This window comes from Strix aluco, chromosome 7, assembly GCF_031877795.1.
Source record: "Strix aluco isolate bStrAlu1 chromosome 7, bStrAlu1.hap1, whole genome shotgun sequence".
In the NCBI taxonomy this organism is placed as follows: Eukaryota; Metazoa; Chordata; class Aves; order Strigiformes; family Strigidae; genus Strix; species Strix aluco.
The window spans coordinates 18770454-18798157 of NC_133937.1; the positions used below are offsets into that span (position 1 = coordinate 18770454).

At 43.1% G+C, this 27704-nt stretch overlaps 1 protein-coding gene across 50 annotated transcripts in view; it reads left to right on the top strand.

Moving 5' to 3' along the window:
- The window catches only part of SORBS1 (sorbin and SH3 domain containing 1), a 173487-nt gene that overhangs the window by 67912 nt on the left and 77871 nt on the right, over positions 1-27704 (top strand). For 40 of the 50 annotated variants that reach the window (XM_074830689.1, XM_074830706.1, XM_074830695.1 and 37 more), the window contains exon 1: positions 24734-24780. The exons of 1 other annotated variant lie outside the window; for it this stretch is intronic. In XM_074830689.1, coding sequence (XP_074686790.1) covers positions 24749-24780 — 32 coding nt within the window. In that variant the 5' untranslated portion in view covers positions 24734-24748. Of the gene's footprint in view, positions 1-15433; positions 15545-15629; positions 15702-19976; positions 20017-24733; positions 24781-27704 lie in introns of those variants that run through there. 9 more of the 50 variants (XM_074830696.1, XM_074830711.1, XM_074830714.1 and 6 more) reach the window with 3 other exon arrangements.

The following is a 27704-nucleotide window of genomic DNA, read 5'->3' on the forward strand; positions in this document are numbered from 1 at the left end:
GAAGATAAAATGTCAACTGTTCCAGTCTTGTTTGTTTCCTTAAAGGTGTCACAGGAAACATCTCAAATGCTGCTAGCTAATTAGCTGCAGATACTATTTAGTTACCCATATCAAATCTGTTGTATCATCTTCTATATATGGACTTTTGACTTCTGAAAGCCGTAAATTAGAATTTGACCTTTTACTTATCTGGGGTTAGGCTTCCTGAATACGTTCCTATGAATTATGCAAATGACAGGGATAAAATGGGTATACATCCAAATTTGGTTCACAAAAGTTACTAGAGTAGAATTTCTTTGCATTGCAGAATTCTGTCTCCTTCCAGGAAATACGTGTACCAGTGACCTCAGAAAATCAGTCAGTCTTCTATGGAAGATCTCATTCTGTACAACTGAGATAACTTGCTCTCAGATATGTAATCTAAACTGCATTAAAATATCTTTAGTCACCCACCTCTTCACAGAGCACATATATCATTCCTCTTTCCTTGTTACTGCATGACAATTTTCTGATAACAAAGCAAGAGAGGATTAATTTGTACAAGAAGTCAGGTGAGGTCCACGTGAAGAACATATCACTGGTACACTGTGATGGAAACGTATGCATATGGTGGATGTAGGTTATGGAAAAACTGCACCTTCTAGACACAGGTCACTCCACCTTCCTCATTCTCTAAAATGAAACAGCAGGATCCCAGTGCATGGGTATAACTGCACTGACACAACCTTGGTAAAGTTAGTTATGGATCATACTTCATAACAGTACCTCAGCAGATCTGCTTTCCCTTCATCAGCTCCATCCTATTTCAAGGGTCCTGGTCTTATTCCTGTTAAACAAAGAGCTGCTGTTTTATTGCTGCCTTGAAATCAATGGGTGTTTTGCCATAGAGTATGCCAGGCTGATCTCCTGAGTGTAAAAGGTTTATCATAACCAAGACAGAGAGGTATGATGATTGCTGGCTCAGAGCTGTGGAAAGCTGTGGGCCTGGCTAAAAAATTCTTCTAGTGTGGAAGTGACTTTGGGGTGAGGCTAAGGCTCAACAGACAGAGACTGTTCATATAGTTACCTTCATGTCGTGGATTTGCCTTGATGGTTTAAGCAGTGCATACTTCTAACTGTTAGAAAGCCTCCCTAGACTATTCTGTGGAGCTCTACTTTAAAAAACACAAGAAGTGTCTGGCTCAATAAAATGTAGGAAATTAGGAGAAAATTTTTAATAATTATTGTGAAAGTTTTTCAGCTTTTCTTGACACATAACATAGCTGGGAGCTTCTATACCATATGTGAGCTATGGAGAGTTCAGAATGAAATAGTTCTCCTTCTATGGTTTGAACATGTTTCAGGAGTAAAATATGTTGGCCATGAGCATGCGTTACAAATGACTGTACAACAGTTAAGCACAGTCACCTTCCCTGTGTACAGGCCTCGCAGATTTTAGCGGTCAAGAAACAAAGAACTGAGTCTGTAATGCAGCGTGCCTCTTGATATTGATCTTTGGACTGGGGATATCTTCCTAACTCATTCCAGTCCTCTCATGCCAGGAGCAGCTCTGCTCTGATTACAGGGAAATGTGGTGGAACAATGCTGGCTTGCGCTTGCTGAGAACAGGAGTACAATGTAATGGAAGTTTCTAAGATCCTGGCAGCTTAGCTAACGGACGTTGCATGTCTTTGTTAGTGTTTGAACATCTGTTTAGATGGTAAACTCCAAGACAAGTGAGTACCTTGTTTTTTTTAGGACAAAACTAATAAGGTTTGAACAACTTGTTGAAAATGTTTTGGCCCGGCATCATTACAGCTAGCCCAGCTGTGTTATAATAAAGCAAAGCCCTTTATTATCTGAATGGATGGATGGGAAAAAATATTTCTTATCATGTTATAGCCAAATACAAAGCAACTGAGTTACTGGTCTTCTGAAACATGGGTCACTTCTACTATGAAGTCATGTTCAAAAGGTCTTTGTAGCCCTTACCATCCAGAGGAAATTGTCTGCTTGAGTGAAAGCATTTTCCGTTTCGGAATGTAGGTCCAGACTCTGCTTAGCAGCCCCTTGACTAGGACAAGCAAGCTGCTTACATGGGGAGTGTCTGCTAAATTTCCCACCTTTGTGAAAAAACCACGAGTGTGATAGATGATGAAAGAGGTGAAAGAAAGGAGAAGAGAGTTTATCTTTTTTCTATTAGTACGCTTGTTTCTCCACAGCACTGATTTGGTCTAGCCTATGAAATTCCATGAAGTCAAAGGAGTCTAGGTATAAATTTCAGTCCTTAGGTCTGAAGGGGAAGAGGGTCTGCACAAGATCTGGTGCAGGGTTAATAGAGAATTCATCTAACTGAGATGTAGTCTCCTAAATGGCAGCACTGTCTCAGGTTGAAAGTTTTGACTTGGATTAAACATATAAACATTTGCAAAGACATCAGTAAGAGTAGCTAGAATTTTATGCAGCACTGAATAAGAAACAAGCTGAGTTTGATCTGGAAGTCTAATGCCAGATAAGTTACTCATGTGCTTCTCAGATTTTAATAAATTTTCTTGCTTTTAAAGATGGAAAAATGGAGCAATGTCACCTCAGAACCTTTTTACAAAACACAAGAGTACTGAATATTTTTCTGTTAGCCTTAAAAACAGTATCCTTCCTCCCTTATGAAATTCTGCAACCATATTTGACTGTTCTGCCTGTGCTATCCTAGACATCTTTCCTGCTCTTGTCAAACACATAGCTTAGTTGTCTCTTGGCACCAATTTGTAATTTGCCATATCTTTTGTCTCTGACTTTTTTTTAATAAGTCTGAAGAGTTTATAGTTCATTTGAGTATTTGTGAGATGTCCTCATCTCTCAGATATTTAAAGACCATATTAGGGAAGCTTTGAAAACCCAGAGAACCTAGTTTATAGGATTAGTTCTGAAAGTTTAGTATGCTTACAGAATTTGGAAAACTACTTGAATTGATGGCTTGCATTTTATGCAAAGCTGTAAACAAGAGGAGAGTAATCAAAGCTTGGCTGGTTCACAGATATGAATACTTTAATAGCATCTCACGGGAAATACAAGAACAGGCCAGTTATTCAGGTTCATGGGTAGCATCTATTCTGGCAAGTGACCTCTTGGAGTAGGTACAAAGAACACATAGGTCATACTGTTGTGCTACCCTTTCACCATCCTGAGTTACACCTCTAAAATGCGAGAACCCAACATACTACCAGTGCAGGATAAGGAAACACTGATGTTGTTGTTAGTGCTCTTTCTGTAGAGACATTCTGGGAGATGTTCTGCACAACCTGAGCAGGTGTGCTCCATTCTTCACTGGATTACCATTATATATCTCACATCTCATAGGGTATTTAGCTACAAAGTGTATCTGCCTCTGCATTTTGATAGAATCCCAATGAATAGAAGGACTTTCAGTGCAATGACAAGGTGGTTGTTATTAATCTGTTAGGAGGTGCTTGGATTTTTAAATAGTACCAGGATCTTTCTCTGTCATTGTGATTTTTATTTCCTTCTGAACTTTGATAATGTTTTTTAAACTTACTTTCTGTAGTCACAAAGAGGGCTGAAGTTCCTTAATTTAAAAGGAACACAAAAACAACACAAAAGAAAACAAAAGAAAAATAGCCCTTTAAGGATGGCTATACCTACTCTGCAAGGTGATGGAGCCATTACAGCTCTTCTGCAGTGGAAGTACAGTGCTTGCTTTTGCAGAAAGTGCAGGTAGTTATTGGCGCTGGAGGATGACACTGACAGCCTGGGCCTTCAGAGGCAATAAATAGGGCCTCTAAAGGGAAGTCAGTCTTTAGGAATGTGAGAAGTAAACACCCCGAGCCTCGTGTTTATTTGTAGTGGAAATACCCACATGAACGCTTAATTGATCTCACTTGGAGACCTGGAGCAGCCTGCCTTGTGCCTGGGAGCATAGTACTGACATAGCTAGGTAGCAGCTAACTCAGGGCTTGCTCACCTATTGCTGCATAGCCCAGTGTTGTGCGAAGCGGGCATTCCCAGAATGTTATTATTTTTTTGTTGAAACCTAAGATTCCTGGTTACTGCATGAGCAGCTCAGACTTCACAGAAAAATACCAGCTATCGTGGGAATCACAGTCAAAGCACAAGAGTTGGCATGGCTGGGCCTTCTGCATTCAATCTGCATTTGACTTGCAATTGGTTAGTGTACCCTGACTTCACAGGGAGGGAAGTCCTCCTGGGAGGCAGGATCAAATGCCTGCTGCAGAGTAAACTGTGAAAGGAGTTGGACCCAATGAGAGCTATTTGCTTTGACTCTTATGTCACCTTTTTGCTGAGCTCAACACCCCATTCTCATGTTTCTCAAGTCCTGGCTGACTTGAGGCAGATCCTCCTACACCAGGGGAGGAGGACAGAACTTCCCATCAAGTATGTTCATGGAAGACAGATGGGAAAGCAATGTCCTCTTTGAGATTCAACTCTCCCTTCTCTTGAGCTTTTGGGATTACTGGACATATTAGGCTTCAATGCTAAGAGACTGAGACTGAAGAAAACCTCTGATTTTATTCAGGTTTGGCTTTTTCTAGCTATGCCTGACACCTTGCAGGATGTAGTGGCAGTCTGAGATGCTTGCTGCTCTGGGTCTCTGCACAGGTGGAAGCAACTGAGCTCTGCTGTGTGATCCTTAACTGAGCACAGCATGGTCCTGCACCCAGAGCACTCATGTGATGATCAGAGGGAGGCAGTGGCTCCTGAGAAATGTCACCAAGTATTTAGAAAAATCATTCTGCTCGGCAGCATTTCAGCTTCTTATTTTATGACTCTCCCCTCCCTTGTCCTTTGATATTGTAGGCCTTTACATTGAAATAGGATCTGTGTTGACCAAGAGAGAATGCCTGGAGGATGGTGTGAAGTCACGTGGTTTATGTTCATGGTATTGCCACTGCAAATGTTCTTGAACCGGCATGTGGCTCCCCCTACCCCAAATTAAGTGATTTCACTTGAAGAATCATGAGGGGGTGGGTTTTGTTTGTCATGTAAGAATGTATGTTAGAATGACTTTTATTTGCCTTCTGGTTCTGATCCTTTCTGGTTCTTCAAGTTTTTTGCTTTATTGTGAGTGTCAGTAACTCCTCGATTTTATTTTGGGGGTGGGTTGGTTTTTTATTTATTTTAGATGAAAACTAAGATTCTCATGCAATCTTCTGTTTCCATCAGGTGAGGCTTTATGAAAGCATCACACATTGTAAGAGCTGACAACACCATACTAGGTTTGCAGTGACCAAGAGTGTATCAAATGGGGAGGTGGCACTTTGTGCTGTGCCCATTCTTAACTGACTGGGAGATTTTATATGGTTTAGGGCAGCTCCATAAGTGACTGTGGGCAATTCAGGATAGGTTCAAGCTTGGAGAATCCCCCAGGAGATTTTTGGTTAAAGACTGAATATTATTACTTGACTAGAGCTATGTGAGAAGACTTCAGTATTTTTGTAGTGACATTTTGGAACTATTTCAGTTACTGGAACAGTGGATGTTAAAAATCTGGTATTTTAGCACCGGTGCTTTGTTGACAATAGGGTGGCTTTTAAAGCCACTTAATGAGAAATGAATCTCTGTCAAAGTTTGTGCATTTTGTGGTGGTCTGAGTATGAAGACCAAAGATGGAGTTTTTTGGTGCTTATCTTCATTCATAGGAGCAGACTGAGTCACAGCTGGGGCAGACTTCAGGGAGAGAAGGACTCTTGAGCTAAAGTAAGCAACTTGCTGCTGTGCTTATAAGCTTTCCAGCTTGCTAGAGTAATAGAAATACCTCATTGTACCAGACAAAACTGTAGGCTTGCTCAGCGGCATTGGCGCAACCCGGAACTTCTGATGAGAACTTGAAGCAATGCTCCCCCACGATTTGGGCGCCTGTCACACACAAGACCATGTAAGGGCCAAATAGGAATTTTACAGCCTTTTTAATTCCAACAATGACTCAGAAAGGGCAGACCCTGCCTGAAGGCACAAGTATGGGACTGCAAATGGAAGAGAGTGAAGCCTTTGGGCTGATTATCCTTGTAACTCTTTGTGTAGCTCTCCCAGCTGTAGGTATTATTCATGTTAATATAATTGTCTAATGCTTTTTGAAAGCCAGTAAAGCTATTTCTCTACAGTATTCCCTCCATGCCCTGTGACCATAAATTCTTCAGGCTGCTTTTATGCCACCTTTTAAAAACTATTTTTATAAAGGAATATGTATTACATTTACTGCATTTGTATAGCATGGAGCAAGATAAAATGGCACATCCCAAAATTACTTCTCAATTATTCATTCATTACTTCACTTGCAGCCTTCAATCAACCAGCTTTTCTTCTGTCCCTCTATCTTTTCCAGATAAATACTATAATCTTTCAGTGTAACCTCAATGAATGTTTGTCATCTTTAGTCTCTTAAGCATTGATTTGATTCAGTTGTCTAATCTTTCAAGGTTCCTCAGTATTATTGAATTATGCATTGGTTAGCGAGTCAGATTTTCTGGGCAGCTGCTCCAAGAGTTTGCCTAATTCTTCTGTGGCTGTTGTCTGGAGCATTATGAATCCCAGTCCAGGTAACAATGTGGTCTCCAGGACTTTTAACAGCTTCTATGTATCTGGTCAAGAGCTGTTTCTTCCATTACTCTTCTCCTGTGCTTGAGACAAGCAGGAATTGTCTTAAATCATGTTTGTGGGGCCCTACCACCGTAGGCAGGTTGCTGCATAGTCTAGCAGCAACCATAGCAGCCTTGAAACTGCCTCCTGTGATCCCCCCTTCAGCATCCCATAGTAGTACCCTGCAGTGTGTGGTAGTTGTAATTTAGCATCCTCTGGCCCAAACACTGATCCTCTGAGGGCTGCTGTTTAATTGGTTTTAGACTCCTAGAAAGGCTGTCTGAGCAGGAGATGTTTCTTAGTGAGATGTTTTCACCATTTTAAGGATGCAATCATACCTGATGTAACTTTGCCAGCTGCTTTGTCACTTACAGTGTTCAGGCACAAAATACAGAGTTGGCAGGGAATCCCATGAGAATTTTTCTCATCGTGATTATAATCAATTTTCTTTTCTTCTGCTGTGTATAAAGGCATCAAAACAACATGAGGTTTAAAGAAATAAGAAACATGAATTTGTTCTTTAGAACAGGAAGCATTTTTCTTTTCCTGTAGTCCTGATTCAGAGCCTTTGCATTTGCCCTTTGTTTTGCCAAGAACAGATCGTGTCTTTGAGGGTGTGAGTCTAATTTCTGAATTAGAAGAGTAACAAAGAGAAGGAGAACTCCATTTATAAAGTCTCAGTGGAAAAATAAAATAGGCACATATGCAAATGTGGGGGGGTGTGTGTAAGCATGTGCACAGACAGGGACAGAAGCAAGCAATGCTACTTGCTTCTGTGAGACACGCTTGCAGTTTCATCGTGACGTGGAGCTAATGTACAGAGAACACAGAGGGGCATTTCACATCAGTTACACAGCTCCTGGACAGTATGCCTGTGTCAGCTTTTCTGTGAGCCGATGGTGACCCCATGCAGCGCACCGTTCCTTTTCTCATTTCCATCTGTTCAGCATTTCACAGTTTCTCAAATCACTGGAAGCCTGCTATTGATTTTTAGATGTGTTGTAAGTTTGTCATAAATTTTATATAGTGACTTCATACTTCCAGAAAAAAATATTTCAGGACACCTTCCACCCAACATCTGCACATAAATAAATGGAAGATGTTTGCAAATCATTGCAACCTATTTATAACCCTCTGGGAATGCCTGAGCTGAAAGAGAATCACCACCACCTTAGCAGTTATTGATCTCTGCAGAGTAGATCTTTCTTTTCATGGGAGAATTCAGCCAGTTTGCCCTTTGTTCTCTATATTTTGGTGTATGATCATCTCTCTTCTGGTATATGCACAGCAGCACTAATCATAACAGTTGTGTCTGTCCAGCATGTTGTGATTTCGTTCACAGGCAATGCAATCTCTGTGTTAGATCAGATTCTGCTCTGGCAATGGTACATCTGCCTGACATGCCCCATTGCTCCTGCAATCTACCGCCAAACCCTCTTTATGTCATTCCACTGTTCCTTTTCTCATTTCCATATGTTTGTCGTTCCAGAGTTTTCTGAGTAATGGAGACACAGTGATTGCTTTTGAGATGTGTCATAAGCTTGTTGTAAGCATTTTCTTTCCTTTAATAGCTCCCTTTGCCAGGCAGTACCGTTGGAGGCTACAGTAAGGGGAATTGACGACTTATTTCAGCTGTTCTGCTGAAGCAAATGCCAATGGCTCTTCTGTGTGTTTCCCCGCTCGCTGTCCGCATTGGTTTTCAATTATTCTTGGCAGAAATACTGAGGCCCGCTATTGCAGCCTCTGAAAATTAAGTCCCTTGAAGTGTTATAACACTCCTCGTCCCTTGAGGTGTTATAACAAGAGAGATTTTAGCATTAGGGAGATGAGGAAAATAAGTGCTTGTACTTTAAAGGATTATTGATATAAAATCTAAGGCAAAAAACTTACTCCTGTTCTGAATTTTGCATGCTTCACCCTTTCTGTGTTCATTGAGGTAAAATTCATTACCATAGTTGTTAGCTGTGAAAAATTATATTCACCATGGAGTTAACTCATGTGGCTGGATTTAAAGTCCCAGGTTTATTTACTGCCACTTAATGTTTGCCTCAAGCTGTGATAAAGATCTTATACCTTAGGGCTCCAAGTGATTTGCAGAGTGGTCAGGTAGAAATAAAATACTGTCCTCCTTGCACAGTGTTCTTGAGATGCAAATGGAGGACGCAAGAGGAAAGGCTCCTGCCTTCCACAGGAGTACTGGGTGCTGGCTATGGCCAGGGTCAGAGCGCGGTGGTGCTGTGACCCAGCAAGGGTGGGATCTCTGCATCCCCTGGAGCTGTGGCTGCCACCCCCCTCCACATGTGGAGTAAGTACCTCTCTCTCTGACTGCAGCATTTTCATCTTTGGTACAAAGCCCTTCGTGAGTGATACTGCACAGGGTGGGGAAATCATTTACTGCCTTCTCTTTTTTCTCCCTGTTTCCTGATGTGGTTTCTTTTTCCTAGGCAGTTATACAGTGCTCAGCCTTTCTGAACCAAACATGGTGAGCTTGACCTCAGTGAGATTTTGTTGCGTTATTTTCCCCCACTTGCTAGAATGAGGGGCTATTGTTTCCTCCTAGAGAAGTGTAATCAACACTCTGCCCAGAGGCCAAGTCACTCTGTGTTTGACCCTTTGCCTTGGTCACTGACCCACATTTCATTCAAACACATTGGTAAATAGTGGCACTTCTTACGTCTTTAAAATTTATATAACAGAGAAGGGAAGATTAGAATTGGAGGTATCTCCTACTGTTTTGGGGCCTGGGCTGCCTGCCAGTTTTACTTCTCAAGAAGCAAGTGTTTAGTTTTGTGAATATGAAGCGTGTGACTTGTTCTCCTCCTTGACATGCTTTAATACATGTACTGAGTGGTGATTTACATGAGGATGCATTGAGGCTCTGCTTGAGTTGACAGCACTTGGTGCACTTTAATCTCACATGTGGAAAGAGGAAATGAGTTAATCTGCGGTTAAATATAGAGGTGATGAAAGAGGTGGGAAGGGGAGGGGTTAACTCTAATCTCACTTAGGTTGGGGTCAGTCGAGAGTAACCTCTATATCGGGATGGTATTACTCTGGGGTAAATCATATCTCACCTCTGTGGAGCTGACAATATTAGCTAATGGAAAATGGCAACAAAGTGAGAATGTGCCTGAAACTCTGGTGTCACAGTGTTGTTCTTTCTGTTCATCCTTTACATGTTGATGACAACTTTTTTTTTCTCCTTTCAAGAGGTAACCAATGCATTGTAGGGGTAAGCAACTGCACATTGCTGAAATTACATCTTAAGGATGAAATCTGAGAGGAGATCAGTGTTGATCTATAAGTGTTGATCTTCGTTCTCTGTGATTGTTGTGAAGATGTACCATGACTTTGTTCCTTTATTTTGCAGTGAATGTGTTTTCTGTTTATTCCTGTCCTCAGCTTTGAGATGGAGATGCAGAATTGAGAAACTGGGATACCCCCTCCGTAGAAATCCCCTTCTCCTCTCCCTTTGTGTGAAGATGTGTTCTTAAACTCTGTGTTACACTGAGAGCTATCACCGACCATTCTTTCCAGCTTCCTGCATGACTATGTGTTTAGTTTTTGGGAAGGCTGCATTATTGTATTCCTTACTGGTATATATTAGCTGCTACTGCGCAGTCCTTCTCTGCAAAGTGCTGTTGGCATGCTGCCTGCTGGTATGCCCAACCAGAAAGACATCCGCACTCGAGCAGAGAGGGGTGCTTTGCACCAGGCTGGCACTGCTGCCAGACAGGGTGTGCTGCCTGTGCTGTGAAGCAGTATGTTGCCTGCACTGCATTGGAGAAGAGGTGAAATGGATTTTGCTGACTCATTTGGGCAGGTAAAAGGAGACTTTTGGTCATCTGAAAGAGGAATTTCAGCAGCAGCCAAGAGTTGCTTCTTCTGAGAAGGCAGCTTGAGTTAATCTGTTATGTGCTAACAGTGTTTTCTCAACAGAGTTGAACCCAAGTAGTCCGTGTGAGGAATTTGCATTTGGAGATCATATACTATATGGGTCATGTTTGTTGAGCAGTGGGTGAGGAAAGCCACTGGTTTACATAAGCTCCTAAGATGAAAGGTCTGTCAGAAGAGTTCATTTTTATATTGGAGAAAATCTAAACCAGTTTTTAGAGATAAAGATCTACCCTACTTGTGCCTCTTCTGTTGACTTCACTGGGAATCACATGCTTTTGCAGGATTTGGCCTGGCATGTATATTAGTAACAGCATCACTGTTGTCTTCACTCTTCCTGTTGGCCCATAGCAATACTCTGAGTTCTTCCAGTCCATAGACAGAGGCTGAACTCTGGCTATCTGTCCCTAAGCAGTCCATATAGATCACATACAGACAATTTGTGTGGTGAAATCTAATAGACTATCCAAAAGCCTATAACGTTAGAGATGGCTTATCAATAGCAGGCTGATTCTCAGTACTATTATTAATTGTAATTAGCAAAAATGTTACCAGAATCTGATCTTTGCTGCACTAGCTGAGGATGGCATTTTTGTTGTATTTGATACTTACTAAACTAGAACTCACATGACAGAGTGGCTCAGATAAGAAATTTTTTTAAAGATCTATTGATAGCTCTTCTTGTCTGAACCTCAAGTCTTATGACTTCCAGAGTGGAAGAATGTAACCATATCTGAGACCAAGGACAAGCATCAATTTAGCAAACAGTTGCTCAGATTGAAGACAGAGACCCTTGTCCTCCTTTCCATGCTGCTGCTTGTTGCTGTACTGATGCTGATGGTTGACTTCAGTGGTAGTTTTGCCAGCTGGAGAGTGTACGTGAGCACTGTCTGATCAGCATCGAAAAAATAGATGAGCTTAATTTATCTTCACTGGTTGTTCAGTTTAATTCGGTGGATTCTGCCTTCTGCAGATTATGGAGTGCTCACATGGACACTTCCGCTGCCAGCACTGTGGGGAGTGGTAACTTCCAGCAGGTGGGATGGTGACAAGCAGTTTTCAATGGGAACACCTTCAAAAGATGGGTGTCGATTTCCAGCCTTTAGAGGCAGTACAGAACAGTGAAAAGAACATTGTGCTAGGAAAGGGGGAGCTACAGTTTGTTCCTGGCACTGATCCTGGTGTTACGTGATCGGGTCAAATCACTTCTTGTCCATGCATCTGTTTCCCCTTCATCTGTCTTGTCCATTTAAACTCCTTGGAAAAGGGGCTGCCTGTTCTGATGTGGACAATGGCAAAATAATAATATTTTTATCCTGCTAGTCTTACTGAGATGCTTAAAGTTGTTGTTTTCTAAATGGCCTTTAGATCTGAGTAGTTTGGGGTTGGTTTTTTTTTTTTCTTTCCAACCCTTTGCTTTCCCATTGCAAAGCTGACCCCACACTGATGTGCTTGATTATGTTTTCATTGCCGTTGTACTTGCTTTGATTTTGCAGCTCAGCACCCAAAGCACAGGGTGCTGTACAAACAACATGATGAAGTCAAGCAGGGTCAGCCACTGTCTCTTTTTACCTCGAAAACAATGTGAAACTCCTATGTTTCTTTTGCTTGGCACTTCCAGTTCTTGAGCTCAAGGCTGTGTGTGTGTCTGCTGCCCTCCTGTCGTGTTCAGGTGTGAGATCACTTGGACAGTGTTTTCTGTTGCTGCCTATGGGGGTACTGGAAGCTGTGCCATCTGCTTGGTTGTGTGTGAGATCAAGCTGTGAAGTGTGGAAAATTAATGCAAGAACAGCAGCGTGCTGAGCTGATGTCCACATCTACAGTGGGTTAGTTGTGACTAGCTGCCATTACTGGGGCTCACAAGTGTACGCATAGACTTATCTTGCTGGATCATGCCTGACCACTGCCTGTGACAGGGAATTTTCTCCTGTTTCTCACCTCTCCTTTTTGCTTTTGGCAGCATTCCTTTCTCTGTGAGGATGTGGTTTGAGTGTGGCCCATGTCCAGCCCTTTTAACAAGTGCCAGGTTACTGGCTGTTGATCTGAGAAAGGGAGAAGGAGCTGGATAGCTAGATTCTGCACTACTGTAGTATTATCAGTCACTGTATCAGCCCTCAGCATGAACAGAGCAGCCTTTAGAAACATCTGTAAAAACATGGACCTTGGTACTTTTGTACTTTAGGTTCATTCCCATCTTGTTCCTGCTATTCCCTTCCCATGTCGTTCTGAAAAGCCCCTTACGGCAGGTTTGTGTACCAGGACAGACTGAGGCTGTAGCTTGATACATCAGAACTACATAAACTGCAGTCTTCCCTAAGCCACAGTGATTTATTTGACTGTGGATCTGAACACTCTGAACTCAAGGAGTGTTTAGAGTTAGGGAAACCCCTACTTAAAAACAAACCAACCACCCCACAGGAAACCTCTTTACCAGCAGCATGGTGAGGTTTTTCTGGGTTTGTGGTGATTTTTTGTTTTCTCCTCAGTTTGCTTGATTTCAGCACTCCTCTGTTACACTGCTTCATTCATTCAAAGTTTCTAGGTGGGAACACTGATCTGGTTATATGCTGCTTTTTGTAGCTCACTGAGCAGTTCAGTCACAGTCGCCATCAGGGGCCTGGTGTGCTGGCTGCTTGTGCAGGAAGAGTTCAAGTACCTTTTGCATTATTCAGTGGAAACTCTTTCAGCAGACTTTTCTGTTACAGTGGAAATCAAACTCTAACAGCAGATAAAGTCAGAACACAGCTGAAGACTAACAAAATTTAAATTAAAAAACATTGAAAACTTTTTGGCAATATTTGTCATCTCTGACACTGTCAGCTGCCCTAATTTTGCTGCCACTGACAGGAAGGGAAGTTTTGTCACTAACAGCAGTGGGCGCAAAATTCATCCAAAGTGAATCCTGAATTGATTTTTCACCAGAAATAGCTTCTTATGGTCCTCTAGGAGCTAATGCGGGGCATATTTCCAATGAGAAAGTTTGAATATTTAACTATCTCTTCTAGATTGGGACACAGAGCAGCCATAACCTGCATCCATGCTCCCGTGTCTTGCTGCTCTCCCTGGCTACGTGCCAGGCTAGAGCCTTACTTGTAACAACGCTCAGCACTGAACGAGTTTCTATCAGTTGCTTTTCATGCCATTTACTCTACTCCCCCTCTCAACCTATGTCTTAGTCCTTGTGATGAGTAACAAGTTCTCTGCTTTGGGCAGCTTTTGGTAGCTGGGACTCTGGCCAGCTTCAGCCTTTTGCCAACTTGCAAGGACAGGGCAGGTTGGGAAAGCAAACTGTAGTTAATGCCAGCGTGTCAGCTTCTTGTGTTGCAGCAAAACTGGGCCTTGACCTTGCCACTGGAATATTAACTCTTTCTTGGTGCATGCTCTTAGACAACTTTATAGGAAATTTTCTTCCCAGTACTAGCAATAAGCCTTTCAAATGTGTGTCTTTCACTGACCCTTTTCTACTTGTCAGAGATGGAGAAACTACTAGACTGTCCTGGACAGAACAGTCTGTTTCAACTTCTGTTTTCCTAGGACTATTCTAGTTTTATAGAAAAACTAGCCTGGTTCTTCTAGGCTCATTGTTTGGGATATTAGCGGGTCTTAAAAGAAGTCTTGGGGATTGTGAAAATATCATATTATTGGAGCTTTGTGAGCGTGCTCTGAGATGGCTCCCAGGAAAGGTCCCTGATACTCTGTGAGAGTTTCTACCTCTGAGCCTCACCTTATATTTTCTCCATGTCATGTTTATGCCTCATGGTTGTATGGCTGGTTGTACAAGGCCCTTGGAGGTTCTGGTCTTGCATTGCTTGTTGAAAGAAATGTGACTCCACCCCCCACTGAGATTGTATAAAACACACATAAGTATTTGTTCAGTCATCCGGCGTAGGCATGAAACTTTGCTAGTTGTCTCCCAAGTTCTCTTTTAAAATTGTTGGATACAGAGAAGTATGAAGAAGGCACTGTAGAGAGAGGCTGGGCTGCCCTCTGGAATAACCCCTCTCTCCACTCAGTATAGAAGAAGCTTAGAGTGACTGGCTGACTAGTTCAGCCTGATAAACGACATGATTAAAGTTGAGGGGTGTCAATACTTACCTTATAAATCAAACTGCAAAGACAGCTCACTAAAGCCAAGCTGCTGTTAATGTTATTGAGTGAAACAATAAAGCTGCACAGCCATCTATCAAATCAATGTAAAATCTAACCGTCTAGACTTAATATTGGACTAGAGTTAAATAGTCACAGTTAGTAGCCATCAATGCATGCAAAAAAAAAAAAAAAATTGTTCTCTGTGAATTCTGCCTCTGTGGCTGTCTGTCTAGTTGTGTACCCTAATCAAGGAATTTGTCCGAAGACAACCTGACGTATGTTTCTTAGTATGTGTCTACTACCTGCCCTTCCTTCTGAGGGTTTTTATTCCTGACAGCAGGGTGTTACATTTCGTGGTTGCTGTTACCCCTAGCTCCCAGCCCAGGCTTTGTGTTGGACAAGGCTATTCATGCATCAAGGATAGCTGCATAAGAAGTGTATTCGCTTTTCTTTTTTTGCATTTTGCAAACCTGTATACTAAATTAAGCTGAAATCAGCAGTGATTTACATTAGTAAAGAGACTGTAGATTGCAGGGAGACGTGAGTATTTGTGCTATTCAGCTGTCCTTGCTGCTTGGGGGGGAATCTCTAGCAGAAAGGCAGGAAAACGGATGTGCTTTCAGCCTTCCCTGGAGACAACCGTAAATGTCGGTTCTCACATAGGGGATGCTAGGATGTGAATCTGGTCAGACTGCTGTTTATACTATGTTTCCTGCATGGTAAGCAGAGGGAATTGCTTCATCTAAAAGCAACGTTATTTCTGTGAATGCCCAATTGCTTTGGTACAGCCCTCTTGGTAATTGTGTTGGACAGCAGGACTAGGGGCACTAATAGCATTTTCTTCCTCTGACTTTTGTAGGTATGTGCTGTTACATAGCAGTTGCATGTGAAGAGAAGAGGGAGTGGAAGTTGCTGTCAGAGAATCCTGTCCTCCTAAGCTGGGCCTGAAGAGTTCAGCCAGCTGGCTGGCGTGAGTACCCTGAAGGAGAAGGGAAGGAGCATGTCACTGGGAGGCCTCATCCTGACTCGGGGCACCAAAATCGCATCTTTTTCTATCACGTGCAGTGAAGGAGTTTTTCTTCCTTGTAGCAGTCTACCTGGGTTGTGCAGCAGAAAGCTACATGTTGGTGAGAGCACCACTGTATTATGTGGGGTTTTTTGGTAGGTGAGCTCCAGTCCTTGAAAGAGGATCAAGCTCCAAGTGCTATTTTTGTGGTGAATCATGGATGCATTAGATAAAACATAATAGACCCAGCAAGAATTAAATTCACCTTTGCCACCATCAGTTGTATTCCTTGTTTAGTATCTGAATTTGTGACGTCCTTTTCTGTTTAATTTGATGCTGGTGCCAGTAAATGTTTTGTGCCTCAGTCTAGGTCAGAAACATATGGAGATAGTGGGATTTTGGAATTGGAGTGACAGTTAGGTTTTAGGGTAAGGACTAAAGTGTTTAGCCTCATCTGTAAGAGGCCATTTGGCTTGGTTTAACTGGGTGTTGGGATGTGTGACTTGGTGTAGGTTTAGAGCAGACAGGAGCAGTTTGACTGGGATCAAGGTTTGGGGGAAATTATGGAGTTGATGACATAAGGTAAGGTCTGATCCCCAGTGGGCTGCTGGGCTAGATTTATGGTAGCTGCAGACAGGACAGCTACAAATAGTGGTGAAGCTGATTTGTTTTCTTTAGAGAGGATGGTGTGGGGTCTTTGGTACTGTTTGGTCTAAGATTAAGTCCTGGGTTGAAAGAGACTTGACAGTTCTGAGATAAGGTTTGATATTCTTACTTGCCTGAGGCAGAAGCACCCTAGCCTCTGAGAACTCTTCATTGAAGCAGAAGTCTCAGATATGATAAAAGCTGAGGCTCACATCTCAAGCTCTTGAGACCATTTTTTCCCATTAGGATGGGTCTGATATAGAGCCTGTTTGTGGTCAGGAAGGCAAAGGTCAAAGCAGCAGTTACAGAAGACTGAACCTCTGGCATCCCAGAAATGGCAAATACAACTCTTTTGGGCTCCTTCTTTCTTTGTTTCAGAAAAGGCTGAAAGCATCAGGGGAGCAGTCTCTCCTGTCTCTTCCCTTCCCTTTCCCTTCCTCTGTGCAGATTCTCTAGTGGTCTTAAAATTTCAGCACTGTATGATCATGTCAACTCATTTCTCATATAACACTGTACCTGATGTTTGTTTCCATGCCGGAGTCACATCCATACTGACATTGTGATTCTCAAGGATTGCTTATATCTCTCTCCTTCACAGCTGTTCCAGTAAGGCTGCATCAGTCTCTTGCATTCTGAACATGCAGAGGTGCTTGTCAGTCTGACTGCACTCTGTCTTTTATGAACTAGTTATTAGTTTTATGAACTTTTTAGAACTCTCTGAGGAATGAAATCCATGCTGTTGGAGGGGAAGTTGAAGAAACTTTTGGGATTTATCAAGCCAAGTTTTATGTCATTCTCTTCCTGCTGCCTCATAAGCAAAATCACATGGACCCTGCTGTTGAACTGGCACAATTACTTGGTCTCTTCTAGCGATGGGCTGTTTTACACCAGGCCTGAATGTCATCCTGTGCTTTGGCTGCTAAAGGGAGGGAAGCTCCCTCCCCTCAGTTTGACTGATTTAGAGAAAAGGGAATGTTGTACTTGGTTCTCCTCCAGGCAGCAAGATGCAGTCAGTGACATGCTCTGTTTCCAGATCAATGCAAGAAGTCTTGATTCTCAGAGACATTCCTGGGAGTCGCAGTGCTTCGTGCTTGCTCTGTGGCTGACTGTGGTGGTTTGACCTTGGCTAAATGCCAGGTACCCACCAAGTCGCTCTATCACTTCCCCCCTCCTTTCCCTGGCCAGACCCAGTACACTGACCTATGCCATCATCCAAGTGACGACATCTCCTTTCCTTCTTCCATTACCCCTGATGCCTGCTTGATCCTACTAGCTGTCAAGTGACATCAAGGCATGGCACATGTGTGCTTCAAGGAGTGCATAACATTGAGTACCAGGGCTTGGATAGCCCATATAGGAGTTTGGAGGAGAATGACTTACTCTTTAGCACCCATTTCAGGTTAGGTGGGGCTCTAAATGGCTCTTTTTACATGACCTTTTTATATGAGAGAAAATACTTGCTTTTCTGTAATCTGACTTTTCCTTTAGTTGGAGGCTCATGGGAATGCAGAGAAGTGCTCGTATACCACGCTGTTTTGCGTTTGTTCTTTTTAAGATCTAATTAAGGCATTGTGTTGGTTTTTAACGTGACCTGCAATGCATGCTGCAGATCAACTATTCACTTCAGACCTTTAGTCCAGGTGTCTGGCACTCAGTGGAGACAAACAGGTCCAGGCCTGACAAGCTGGACCAAAGGCACAGAGGGGGGAAAAATACCTATCCAGTGCACCAGGAAACAAAGTAAGTCTATGAAAGCACAGTGGTGAAATCTTGATGATGTCTTTTGCTGTCATAGGTGGGGGAGGCAAAGTGCAGAAAACGCTACCAATTAGGTACAAGGCTCTCTAACTGTTTCTCCTGCAAAGGAGAAAAACTGCCCTTCGTGCATGCAGAGAACTGTTGCAGAGGTTGCTAAAGAGTTGCTGTTCTCACCGATGGCCAGATTTTCCAGGGCCCGCTGGTCAATAGCTGCTGCCTTATTCAGTTCCCGAATTCATTGCTTCAAGTGCATGCTGAGGGTTACTCAGACAGGCCGCTGTCAGGTGCAACGAGTCCTCCTTTCACTAATTCCCCCATGGAGAGAGAAGGATGTCTTCTAGAGGAGGGCATTGTCCAGAATATCATTTTGACTCCAACCAGCTCCACACCAGCTCTGCCTATCTTGGACTATAAAAGAGGTTTAAATGGTGCAGCACTGTGCCAGAAACCAGAGCAGTTAACAGTGAGATTGAGTTTATAGAAAGCAGGAAGATGGAGTTTTCATTTTTTCTATTGAACTTTTGGGAACAGATGGAGAGTCGATGAGGCAGATATGCTGGAAGGGACAGTGTGTTTCAAATGTTCCTTAATGTCTTCCCAATCTGCTAATAGATTCATAGCTCCTGCCGGTTCAACACAGGGCAGTTAGTATAGGATGTGAAAACTTCAGTGCTCCCAGGCCTCCAGAGGTGGATGAGGCCTGTTGAGCTGTGTATTTTGGAATAAGGAACTTTTGATACAAAGGGTCATGGGAGCAGCTTGTGGCCTGATGGGCAACATCTTTGTTTACTTCATTCCAAGCCACCACAGTGAAGGGTCTGGACTTTCTGGGTAGAGACAGTGACCCAGGAGCATCTTGACTGAGCCCTGTACTGATGGTAATAGGCCAGTCCTGCCTCTCTAAATGGCTAATGTTTGTGTTTTGTTTTGGTTTTTTTTTAATCTGGTTAGAAGCCAAGAAGAATATAATTGGAGCCCAGTAGTACACACAGCAGCAGTCATTATCATTACTTAGTCATCCAGTTGCTGTTTCTTTGCTCTGACAAGAAATCTTGGTGTGGTGGGAGGGGATGGAGGAAGATCAGCTTTGTCTCCTTGAAGAGGTTCAAGCATGTTTCCTCTCAATACACCTCTACCCAAGTGTTGCCCTTAGAGGACAGATTTAAAGTCAGTGAGGCCTTCAAAATTCTGTGGCAGCCACAGTTTGAGGGAGAGGAATCAATGAGAAGGGGGAGCTTAAAGCCTCATTAGGTCCCGAAGACAATGACTTTCGGCTGTGAACTGTGAGATATGATTACTCTCTCATTAGCTTTCATAGTTACAAATCTAACTGGTGAATAATTACAGCCAGCTGGCCAAGTTAGAAGCAAATCCAAATTTCTCCTCAGCCTGGTGTTTTGGGTTGGATCTCTACTTATTAATGACACACACAGCAAGTACATTGAGCAGAACTGTTGGGACTTAATTTCCATGAATACCCAGGCTTGCCTACTGGAAGACATGTTGCTACTTTTGGCTCTATAGTTCTGTTCCTGGAGAACAGAGGATCAGCTGTGGGTAGCCTGATTTGATATTCACTTGTCTTTAGCAATTAGGGTGCAGGGAAAAGCATTACAGGAAAACAGTGAGGTGGAGAGAGAGCACAGTCTGAATTTTCTTTGCTGGTTTTGTTATTTCTGCTAGTTCTCTACTGCACTCCTACCTCTTCTTTTTTACCCTCGACAACCTATCAAATCACTGTTATTAGAAGAGGCAGTAAGCTACGGTGCTGACCCAGAGATTATGCTAAATATCTCAGTATTTTGAGTCTGAAGAAAAATGAGAGAATTTTACAAAAATCAGCTTCCTTGCATGTCATATAGGAGATGATTTTGTTATGACCATACCTTAAGGTTAATTTAAGCTCTACAACACAAAGGTTAAGAGCACTGGTAAACAGTGCTGTTACAAAAGCTTTTAATATTGATTGGGCTGTATTTTGTTACCTTCACAGCCAGCAGTGACTTTCACTGAATGAGGTGCTGCTAGGATCAGTAAGTATGGCTCTAGCCTAAACTAAACGTGTTATAAGAAGTGCCATTGGTGGTCTTCTGGAGGAAAAGAGCCTGGGTTCTCCTGCCACACACAATCCAGTCATCACTGAGCATAATGCTTGTGTCCCACAGCCCAGTTTGGCACATATGCCACAAATCACTGCATGCAAGTTTTGCTTCCATTTTGCCAGAGTGTAAGTGGCAGTACAGGGTACAAAGGGCTGGAGATGCTTATGTGCAGGTGAGGATGCATGTTTTGTTGATTGCATGCTGTAACTGCCATTAATTTCCTTAGGACATGGGTAAGCATAGCTGAGCCCTAAGCTTTTTCCCTGCAGTGTTGTATTGAGCAAGTCCTGAATTGTACAAAATTGCTTGAACTGAGCTCAGCAACTGTTCAAGGTAGATGGGCAAGGTTATACTTTCTTTTATGCATGAGAGTTTAAATAGGTTGGCAGATCAGTGGGAGCTGGGAGAGCTGCTACTCAGGTGACTGCTGAACAGCTGATCACTCCCAGTGTGTGTTGGTGCGAGGCAGTGCTTTCCAGCTCCTGCTGAGTTCTCCAGTCAGAAGCTGAGAGCAACAGGAGCCATGCCTCTCACAGAAATCTCCCTTAAGATGCTGTAGATCCCAAATCCTCATAAACTGTGATCCTACCAGGTAGTATTTTTTTTTCTGTATTAAATGAGGGATCACCAGCCTACAGCATATCCCTTACCTCCAAAAGCCAGAAGGGACACTAGGACAGCTCTTCAGTCTTCAGCAAGGAAGACAAATTATGCATTTGCTTTTTTCAGTCGTTTGAGAAAATTTTCTATCAGTTTGTCTTGTACCCCGTGCTGTTCTCTCTGTACGCTTAGTAGGTTATGTGCTTTCGCTGAATTAATACACACATTGTTACGAGGGCATATTGCTAGCCCTTAACTTCTTGTGCCCTGCAGACTTGCTGCTACTGGCAGATTAAGTTCTTATCTAGAGCTCTTAAGAGGTCTTTATTCATCTTTACAAGTTTTGTTCAATCTCTGGTGACAGCCTGAACCCCTTCGTGCCATGCAGATTCAGCTTTAAGTGCTTCCTGAGTCCTTGGGCAGTTGCACTAAGCTGCCTGACAGGTTGTAGGAGCTGCTGGCATCAGTGTTTCACTCTGTGTTGGCGCTGGTTCCCATCGCATCCAGCTGGGGAGGACTGAGCTGCAGAGTTCAGGCTCAGGTCTGAGGCATCCAAGGGGATCTGGGTGTTGGAAGCTTTGGGGCAAGCTAGAGCTCATCTCTGAGAGCAGGGAGGGTGCTGTAAAACTATCCTAACCAGAACCTGGGTGGCTGTTTTGTAACAAAGCAGAAGGTCCAGCCCAGCAGGGCGAGGATGCTGGGTGAATGGGTTTGTTCTCATTCATGGTACTGGGTGGAAGTCTAGCAGCAGAATGTTATTTTGGCTGAGGTTTGGTTTTTTTTGCAGTTCAAACCCTAGAACTTGGAGGGAACTGAACTAAAAGCATGAGCATGTTGTAAGTTTGCTTGCATTCCTCCTCTGTATGCAGAACCAAGTAAGCTCAATCAATTTTGCTTAGCATCTCCCAGATCTATCAAAAGTACCTCCTTTTCTAAACTGCATGTCACAGCACCTCTTTGACCTCTTCTGGTTGCTGGAAAGTCTCATGGCATATTGGGGTGGCATAAAAGAAATGCTATGCCTGTGTGACATTTATCAAAACACAAAAACTCTATGGATTGTGCAGCAAACTTTCCAGGGTAGCTTACAACTGGAACAACCCACTCCCTCCAGTGAAAGGATTTGTTTATGACTTTTGTAGCAAAACAGACGTGATGAGAGTAGGCTTGTCCGGTGGCTTCCAGAGCAGTGGTCCAGAACATCCTAGAACTGGTATCTGCCCCGTTATGTCAAAGACTTCCTTTGTTATGCAAATGTTTTGTCTCTTTTGCTATTTCCTTCAGCTGTTACGGTGATGTTATCTTTTGCAAAGACATGGGTATTATGGGGGAAAAATACAGCAGTGATTGTGCAGCAGTAGATGCCAGGAAAGCTGCAATGCACAGTACACTATTACTGTGGGTTGATGGTAAAACAGCAATACTTCATAAAGCTTTTTACCTTCACTCAAGGTTGACTTTGGAAACAACCAAGCTATGTGGCCGTGCAGCTGTGCAAAGCTTGCTGCCTGGTTCTCCCTTCACCCAAGTGGAAGAGCAAATTCTGTGACAATGCAATTTTCTATCCAAGTGCATCTCTGTAGCAGAAACTCCTCCCTCCTTGCCAAGCTCTTTGAAAGTTGTCTAAGCTGGTTGCTGTGAAGACCAGAAGTGTTTGAGACCCAGTCCTTGATCTGAACTTTCCTAAGTTTGGACTTGAGCCAGCCCCTGGATCCTTCCCTACTTTGCTTCTCCCTAGGTGCCATTCCTTCATTAACTAGCTGTTATTTTTACAGTATGATTTCTACTCTCAGCATTTTAATTGCAATCATTTTTATTACCTGAAGACAAACTATCAGAGGCTTGTTTATAAACCCCTGCTACACATCAAGCAGGCCTTCCAGCTGACACACTCTCATGTGGTCCAGGCTCCACAACAGACTTGAAAGGGATCAAGGACGTTTTCTTCGGGTGGTGAGGAAGGTCTCCTGTTGCATACTGTTGTATAAACAAGTATGTTTCAAGTAATTGGAGCTGGTGATGACTGCACAGCTTACTTTGGACAATGTTGTGAGCTTTTTTTGTTGGCTTTCCTGGTTTGTTTTTGAGAACAACATGGGGGTTTTGGGGTTTGTTTGGGTTTTTTTGCAGAGAGGACAGCAGAGTCTGACCACTCAAAACAGGCTGTTTTCCATCATCCTGCATTCTGACTGTTGATACATCTGAAATAATCCTCTTCCTCCTCCACCCAAACCAAATACACCTGACTTTTAAAGGGGCTGGAGTCTAAACCTAGATCCAGACCTGAATTTTGCAAATAGTCTCTGATACCTGCTGGGGTAAATGAAACCGAAACCCCAGGTGCAAGCTTCCCAGCATTTGTCTTTTGGGATGTGGTAGTGAATGGGGGCTCAGGGGCCTTTTGTCTACTATAATTAGAACTACCAGTGACACGTTCACACTGAGGTATGGGATTGGTCTTAAATGAAGTAAGATAGAACATTTTCCAACCTCTTCTGGCCCCTTAGCCAATATATCAAGGCAGAACTGTGCCTATATTGGCTAACAATTAAGTGCCTCAATTGGTAGGAGGTAAGTATTGAAATGCTAAAAGGTGTATTGGGGAGGAAAAAGGAGAGCTTATGTTGCTGACAGAACCTCAGTCAGTGTTTCACAGTGCATCAGTATGGGTTTGTGTGTGTACATATTTGGAGACCTTTGTTCTGTGTCCTTCACTAACATCTTACTAAAAGAATCTGCAGTTAGAGTAAGCGTTGACCCACACAGCAACCTTTGCTCTATGCCCTTCTGCAATCAGCAAGTCTTGCCATCTGCATTGCTTTCTAGGTCTTGTTTGAATGCTGAGATGCTTGCCTTGCAATAATTTTCAGTACATTTTTTCAGTGTGTGAGTTTGGCAGCAGATCAGTGCCTGTACATGCATATTTGAGAAATCAAAATCCAGAGGCAGGCTGCAGACAGAGATACTCTGGAGTGTCAGTCACAAAAGCCAGAAGTGCTTGGTGCACTGGTTGCTGTGGTCTAATGACAAAGGAGAGTAGCAAGAGACTTAAGGGTCTCTTTCAGATTATTTCTACTATTAAGCTACCATTTGGTTTTGCGTGAACCAATCTCCAGGGTCTGATTTCAGGAAGTCTTGGTCCCAGTTGTTCTGTAGACATTCACTGTGGAAGAAAGGGTGATCCTGTGCTGCTACTCACCTTCCTTACCAGCAGGCTGCCCAGGCCTGGCGATGTGTGAGTATACCCTCACTCCTTAAAGGCTGACACCACCTCCACTTCAGTGCAAGTCTTAGGCTGTGTAAAGGGGAGCCAGGCTGCACTGTGGTGGGGGCACTCTACTCTAGGGACACCCTAGTACAGCTTGTGGCTTAAAAGCTGCTTTGATGCCTGTTATGATGCCCATGGAGTGGGCATATAATATGCAATAGCCATGCAAGCAGTTAGTTTCCCTTTGTGTCATGTCAGGCATTTATGCTACAATCTCAGCTTCCAAGTGCTGAAACTTTAGCTGCCCCTTTAGCTCCTACCCATTGAAATAGGATCTGCCATATCCAGTGCTAATGAAAATATTCCTTACTTGACAAGCAGATGCTGCCTGTTTTTTTTTTAAAAAAAAAAAAAAAAAAGTGCTTTTTCAAGTACTTTCCCTGTACTTTTAATATTCTTCAAGGTCTGCCTGTCACTTCCCTTCTGAAGTGCATCCTATACCTGTGCTACCATGGAGTGTCATCTCCAAACTTTCTTGCTTTTCTTTCCCCAGCTCCAGAGCTGCAGGAAGAGTCAGTGTCTTTCGTGATGACAGTGGCAGGGGAGTGACAGGCAGGCTGGGTGGGGGTGGCTGATGGTGAGCAAGCCTAGTGACAGGATGGGGTGACTAAGAACCAGCTGGCTAATTAAAGCACAGCAGTAGGAGGAGCAAAGTATTTAAGGGTGCCAGAGAGAGAGAGATGCCTCCACAAATTTCTTGTTACACCTCAGCAGCCAAGTGACTGGCCAGCACAGTGAAAGGTTTCCTTAACTCTTTCGTGCCTCTTATGGAAGTGAAATCAAGGGACTGGGAAAATGGCACCATTAACTGAAAAGCCTGACTCAAGGTAAGGACACTGGTATGTTTCTTAATCACAGTTAGTCAAAGCTGGCCTTCCTGAGCTTCTGTGAGCTGAACTCCCAGGACTTTACATGGCACTGGCATATGCTAACGTGCACTGAGTGGGTAGGACTGTTGGGGCAGTACACACTGATTTTCAGATTGCTTCTTTCGTTTGGATAGGTATTTCCAGTTGCTTGAAAAGAGAGGAGATATCAAGGTAGTCGTTACATGGGTTTGTGTTCTCATTAAGGGAAATGGGCAGGTCCTTCCCTCCTTACCCTAGTGACTGGATCTTTCTCCTGACTGTTTTTACGGGAAGGAGGGATTGAAAGCAATTCCTGAATGCTGATTCTGAGGCAGTTGCTAAAATGAAAGTGATGAGAATGGATATGGAGTTCTTGGCAATATGTGAATTTGGTTACCTGAGGCTGGAGGAGTCAGAGGGAAGTGAAGGTGAGGACTGGCTTCTGAAATGTAATTTTCTGCTATTTCTGGAGGCACTTTGAATGTCAGACTGTTGCTTAACCCAGGAGTTTGGTTTTCTCAGAGTGTTTTCAGTACTGAGGAGAGGAGCAGTCACTGTGTTCTTTATTCCAGTGTGTAGGTGACTTTAGAGGCAGCACAGTCCAACAAGGCTAGCAAGCCAGCACTCCAGCCTGAATTCCCTGGCAGGCACAGGTTTGCTGTCTGGCCTTGGATTCGTGACAGTGACCAGCCGTCTGGTCTGAGTTTTGTGGGACCCTTCTGTGCCTGATATTCAGGCAGATGAACCGGTTCCCTGGCAGTTTTTCTAGTGTAGCAATACCTTCACGTTGGCAAAGGCTAAGGAGAATGACCCTGTCTAATTTCAACTTGCATTCCTAGGCTTGTCAAAGGTGTGTTGGAAGTATTGTATGCCTGGATCCCCATATGCATTGGCTAGACTTAGCTTTATGTGGTTCCCTGGAGGTCGTTGTGGTTGTGTGTAAATGTGACCAACTCTCAAACTGGTTTTGCTTATTCTGAAACTATAAAAAGCAACCTGTAAGATACACACATGCACCTTGTTACACTGTGCCAGCCTAGCTGATTTCAGACGTTGCACAGAATAGAGGCCCAAATCTTCCATCTCTGTGTGAAATAGGAATATCACCTATATACCTTGAAAAGTGTTAGCTGTTGCTTAGTGCGTGTTTGTGCAGAGCTTCAGAACAGCTAGTGCTAGCAGAGGTCATAATTAAAAATTAACATTTGGTGTGGTTGCCACAGTGAGCACCTATTAATGCCTGTGCAATTCCTCTGCCTTACACAGCTAGGAATCTCAGGATACGTTTGAGATGGTATAAGGTGGTCTGTAGCATTAAAGGATCTGGTTTATATTTCAGAGGTGCATCGGAATCTTCTCTCTACCCTCATTTTCGATGTTTGTAATCTGGATTTGAACTTTGTAACACTAGTCACTCTCTAATTAGTATTTCTACTTAGTGCAACTTCCTCTTTACTACTTCTGTTTGAGAGTGTGTGACAGAGGTGAAGACAGCCTTCGTAGTCTTTGTTATACAAAATCATGCAAGAGAAGCTGCTGGTTGTTGTTTAGATGATCTAATTGATTGTATTTGTAGAATGCTATTCAGTGTAGTAAATGCAATGTAGGGTTTGTGTCCCTCAATTCTGCAGTCAGCTGAAAGGATCCATTGTTATACATAATTAGGGCTTCTGGAATTTGGGTCTGTTTATTTACAGCAATTGTTCTGCAGAGGCACGAGTGGCCCCATATCAGAGGTGTACAGAGAGTTAAGTGCAGTACGCAGAGCACCCCAGCTGCACAGCTCTTGCAAGTAGTCTCACAACAGTTTGAACTCAATTAATCTTCTGTTTCTTCCAGCTGAAGTATAAAACCAGCATCCTCTTGGCTAGGTGCAGTCATTGCAGATTGTCTGAAAGATTTCCCTTTTGCAAAAAGGTAAATCTGGTGTAATTGAATTAATTACCCCTTAATTGTAAATAAATCCCAATTTCAGTAGTTACGTGCTCCCTGCCCAAATTCCTGTATGACTCTGTTAAGTGTCCTGAACGGTCCCAGGTTGTGGTATGCTGTTAAATCATTTACGACTTTCCCTCCAGAGTTGGCAGCCTGAGAGCTGTGCCCAGCGAGCTCCCTTGGATAGGACATACATCGGCTTGTTTGTAAAGTCCTTCCATCTATGAGGTGTAGCATATATATCACAGATAAATCTGAGAAGAAATCTCAGCTGCTGCTGTTCTCAAATGCTGTGCTTGTACCTCCTGCAAAGATGAATATAAGGTTTTATTTAAAATATCCTAGAAATTTTTAATTTTCTTTCTGAAATTTTAAAATGTTCATGTGAGCTGCTTGGATGTATGGGTGTGGCACGGAGGCATTTGTTTCTTTGGCAGACATGAATGATATGAATGAATAAGGGCCACAGCTACTGTCACCATGACCTCAAGCCATCAAATACAAAAACCCAAAGGACAGTCATGACAGACTCAGAAGGAAGTCAAACCCCAGTTACAGTGTACTTAAAATCTGTTGTCATGAGAAGAAATGTTTTTGACTGTAAGGCTACTGATAAGAGCAGTTAACTTATCCAGAGGGAACCAGTGATGCACTGCATGTCAAGTTACTCTTCTGTCTGTTCTGTGCCAGACAACCCTCTGGATGGCTGTTTTCCAAGCCCTGTGTCTGTAGCAGAGCACGAGGTTGATGGCTCAAGCAGGAGCCACCTTTCATCCCCACAACCCTGCAGGTATAAGTCATTGTCACTTAATGAAGGTTCAGTGGCTGATGTGAAATTATTCCATTCTACTTCTTTGCAGGGAGGTCCCTGTAGACATGAAATCACTATCTGAATTAGCAGTGACCGTAGAATTGTTTTTAGTAGACAAGCCAGAATTAAAATGCATCAAAAAAGCTGATTGACCTTT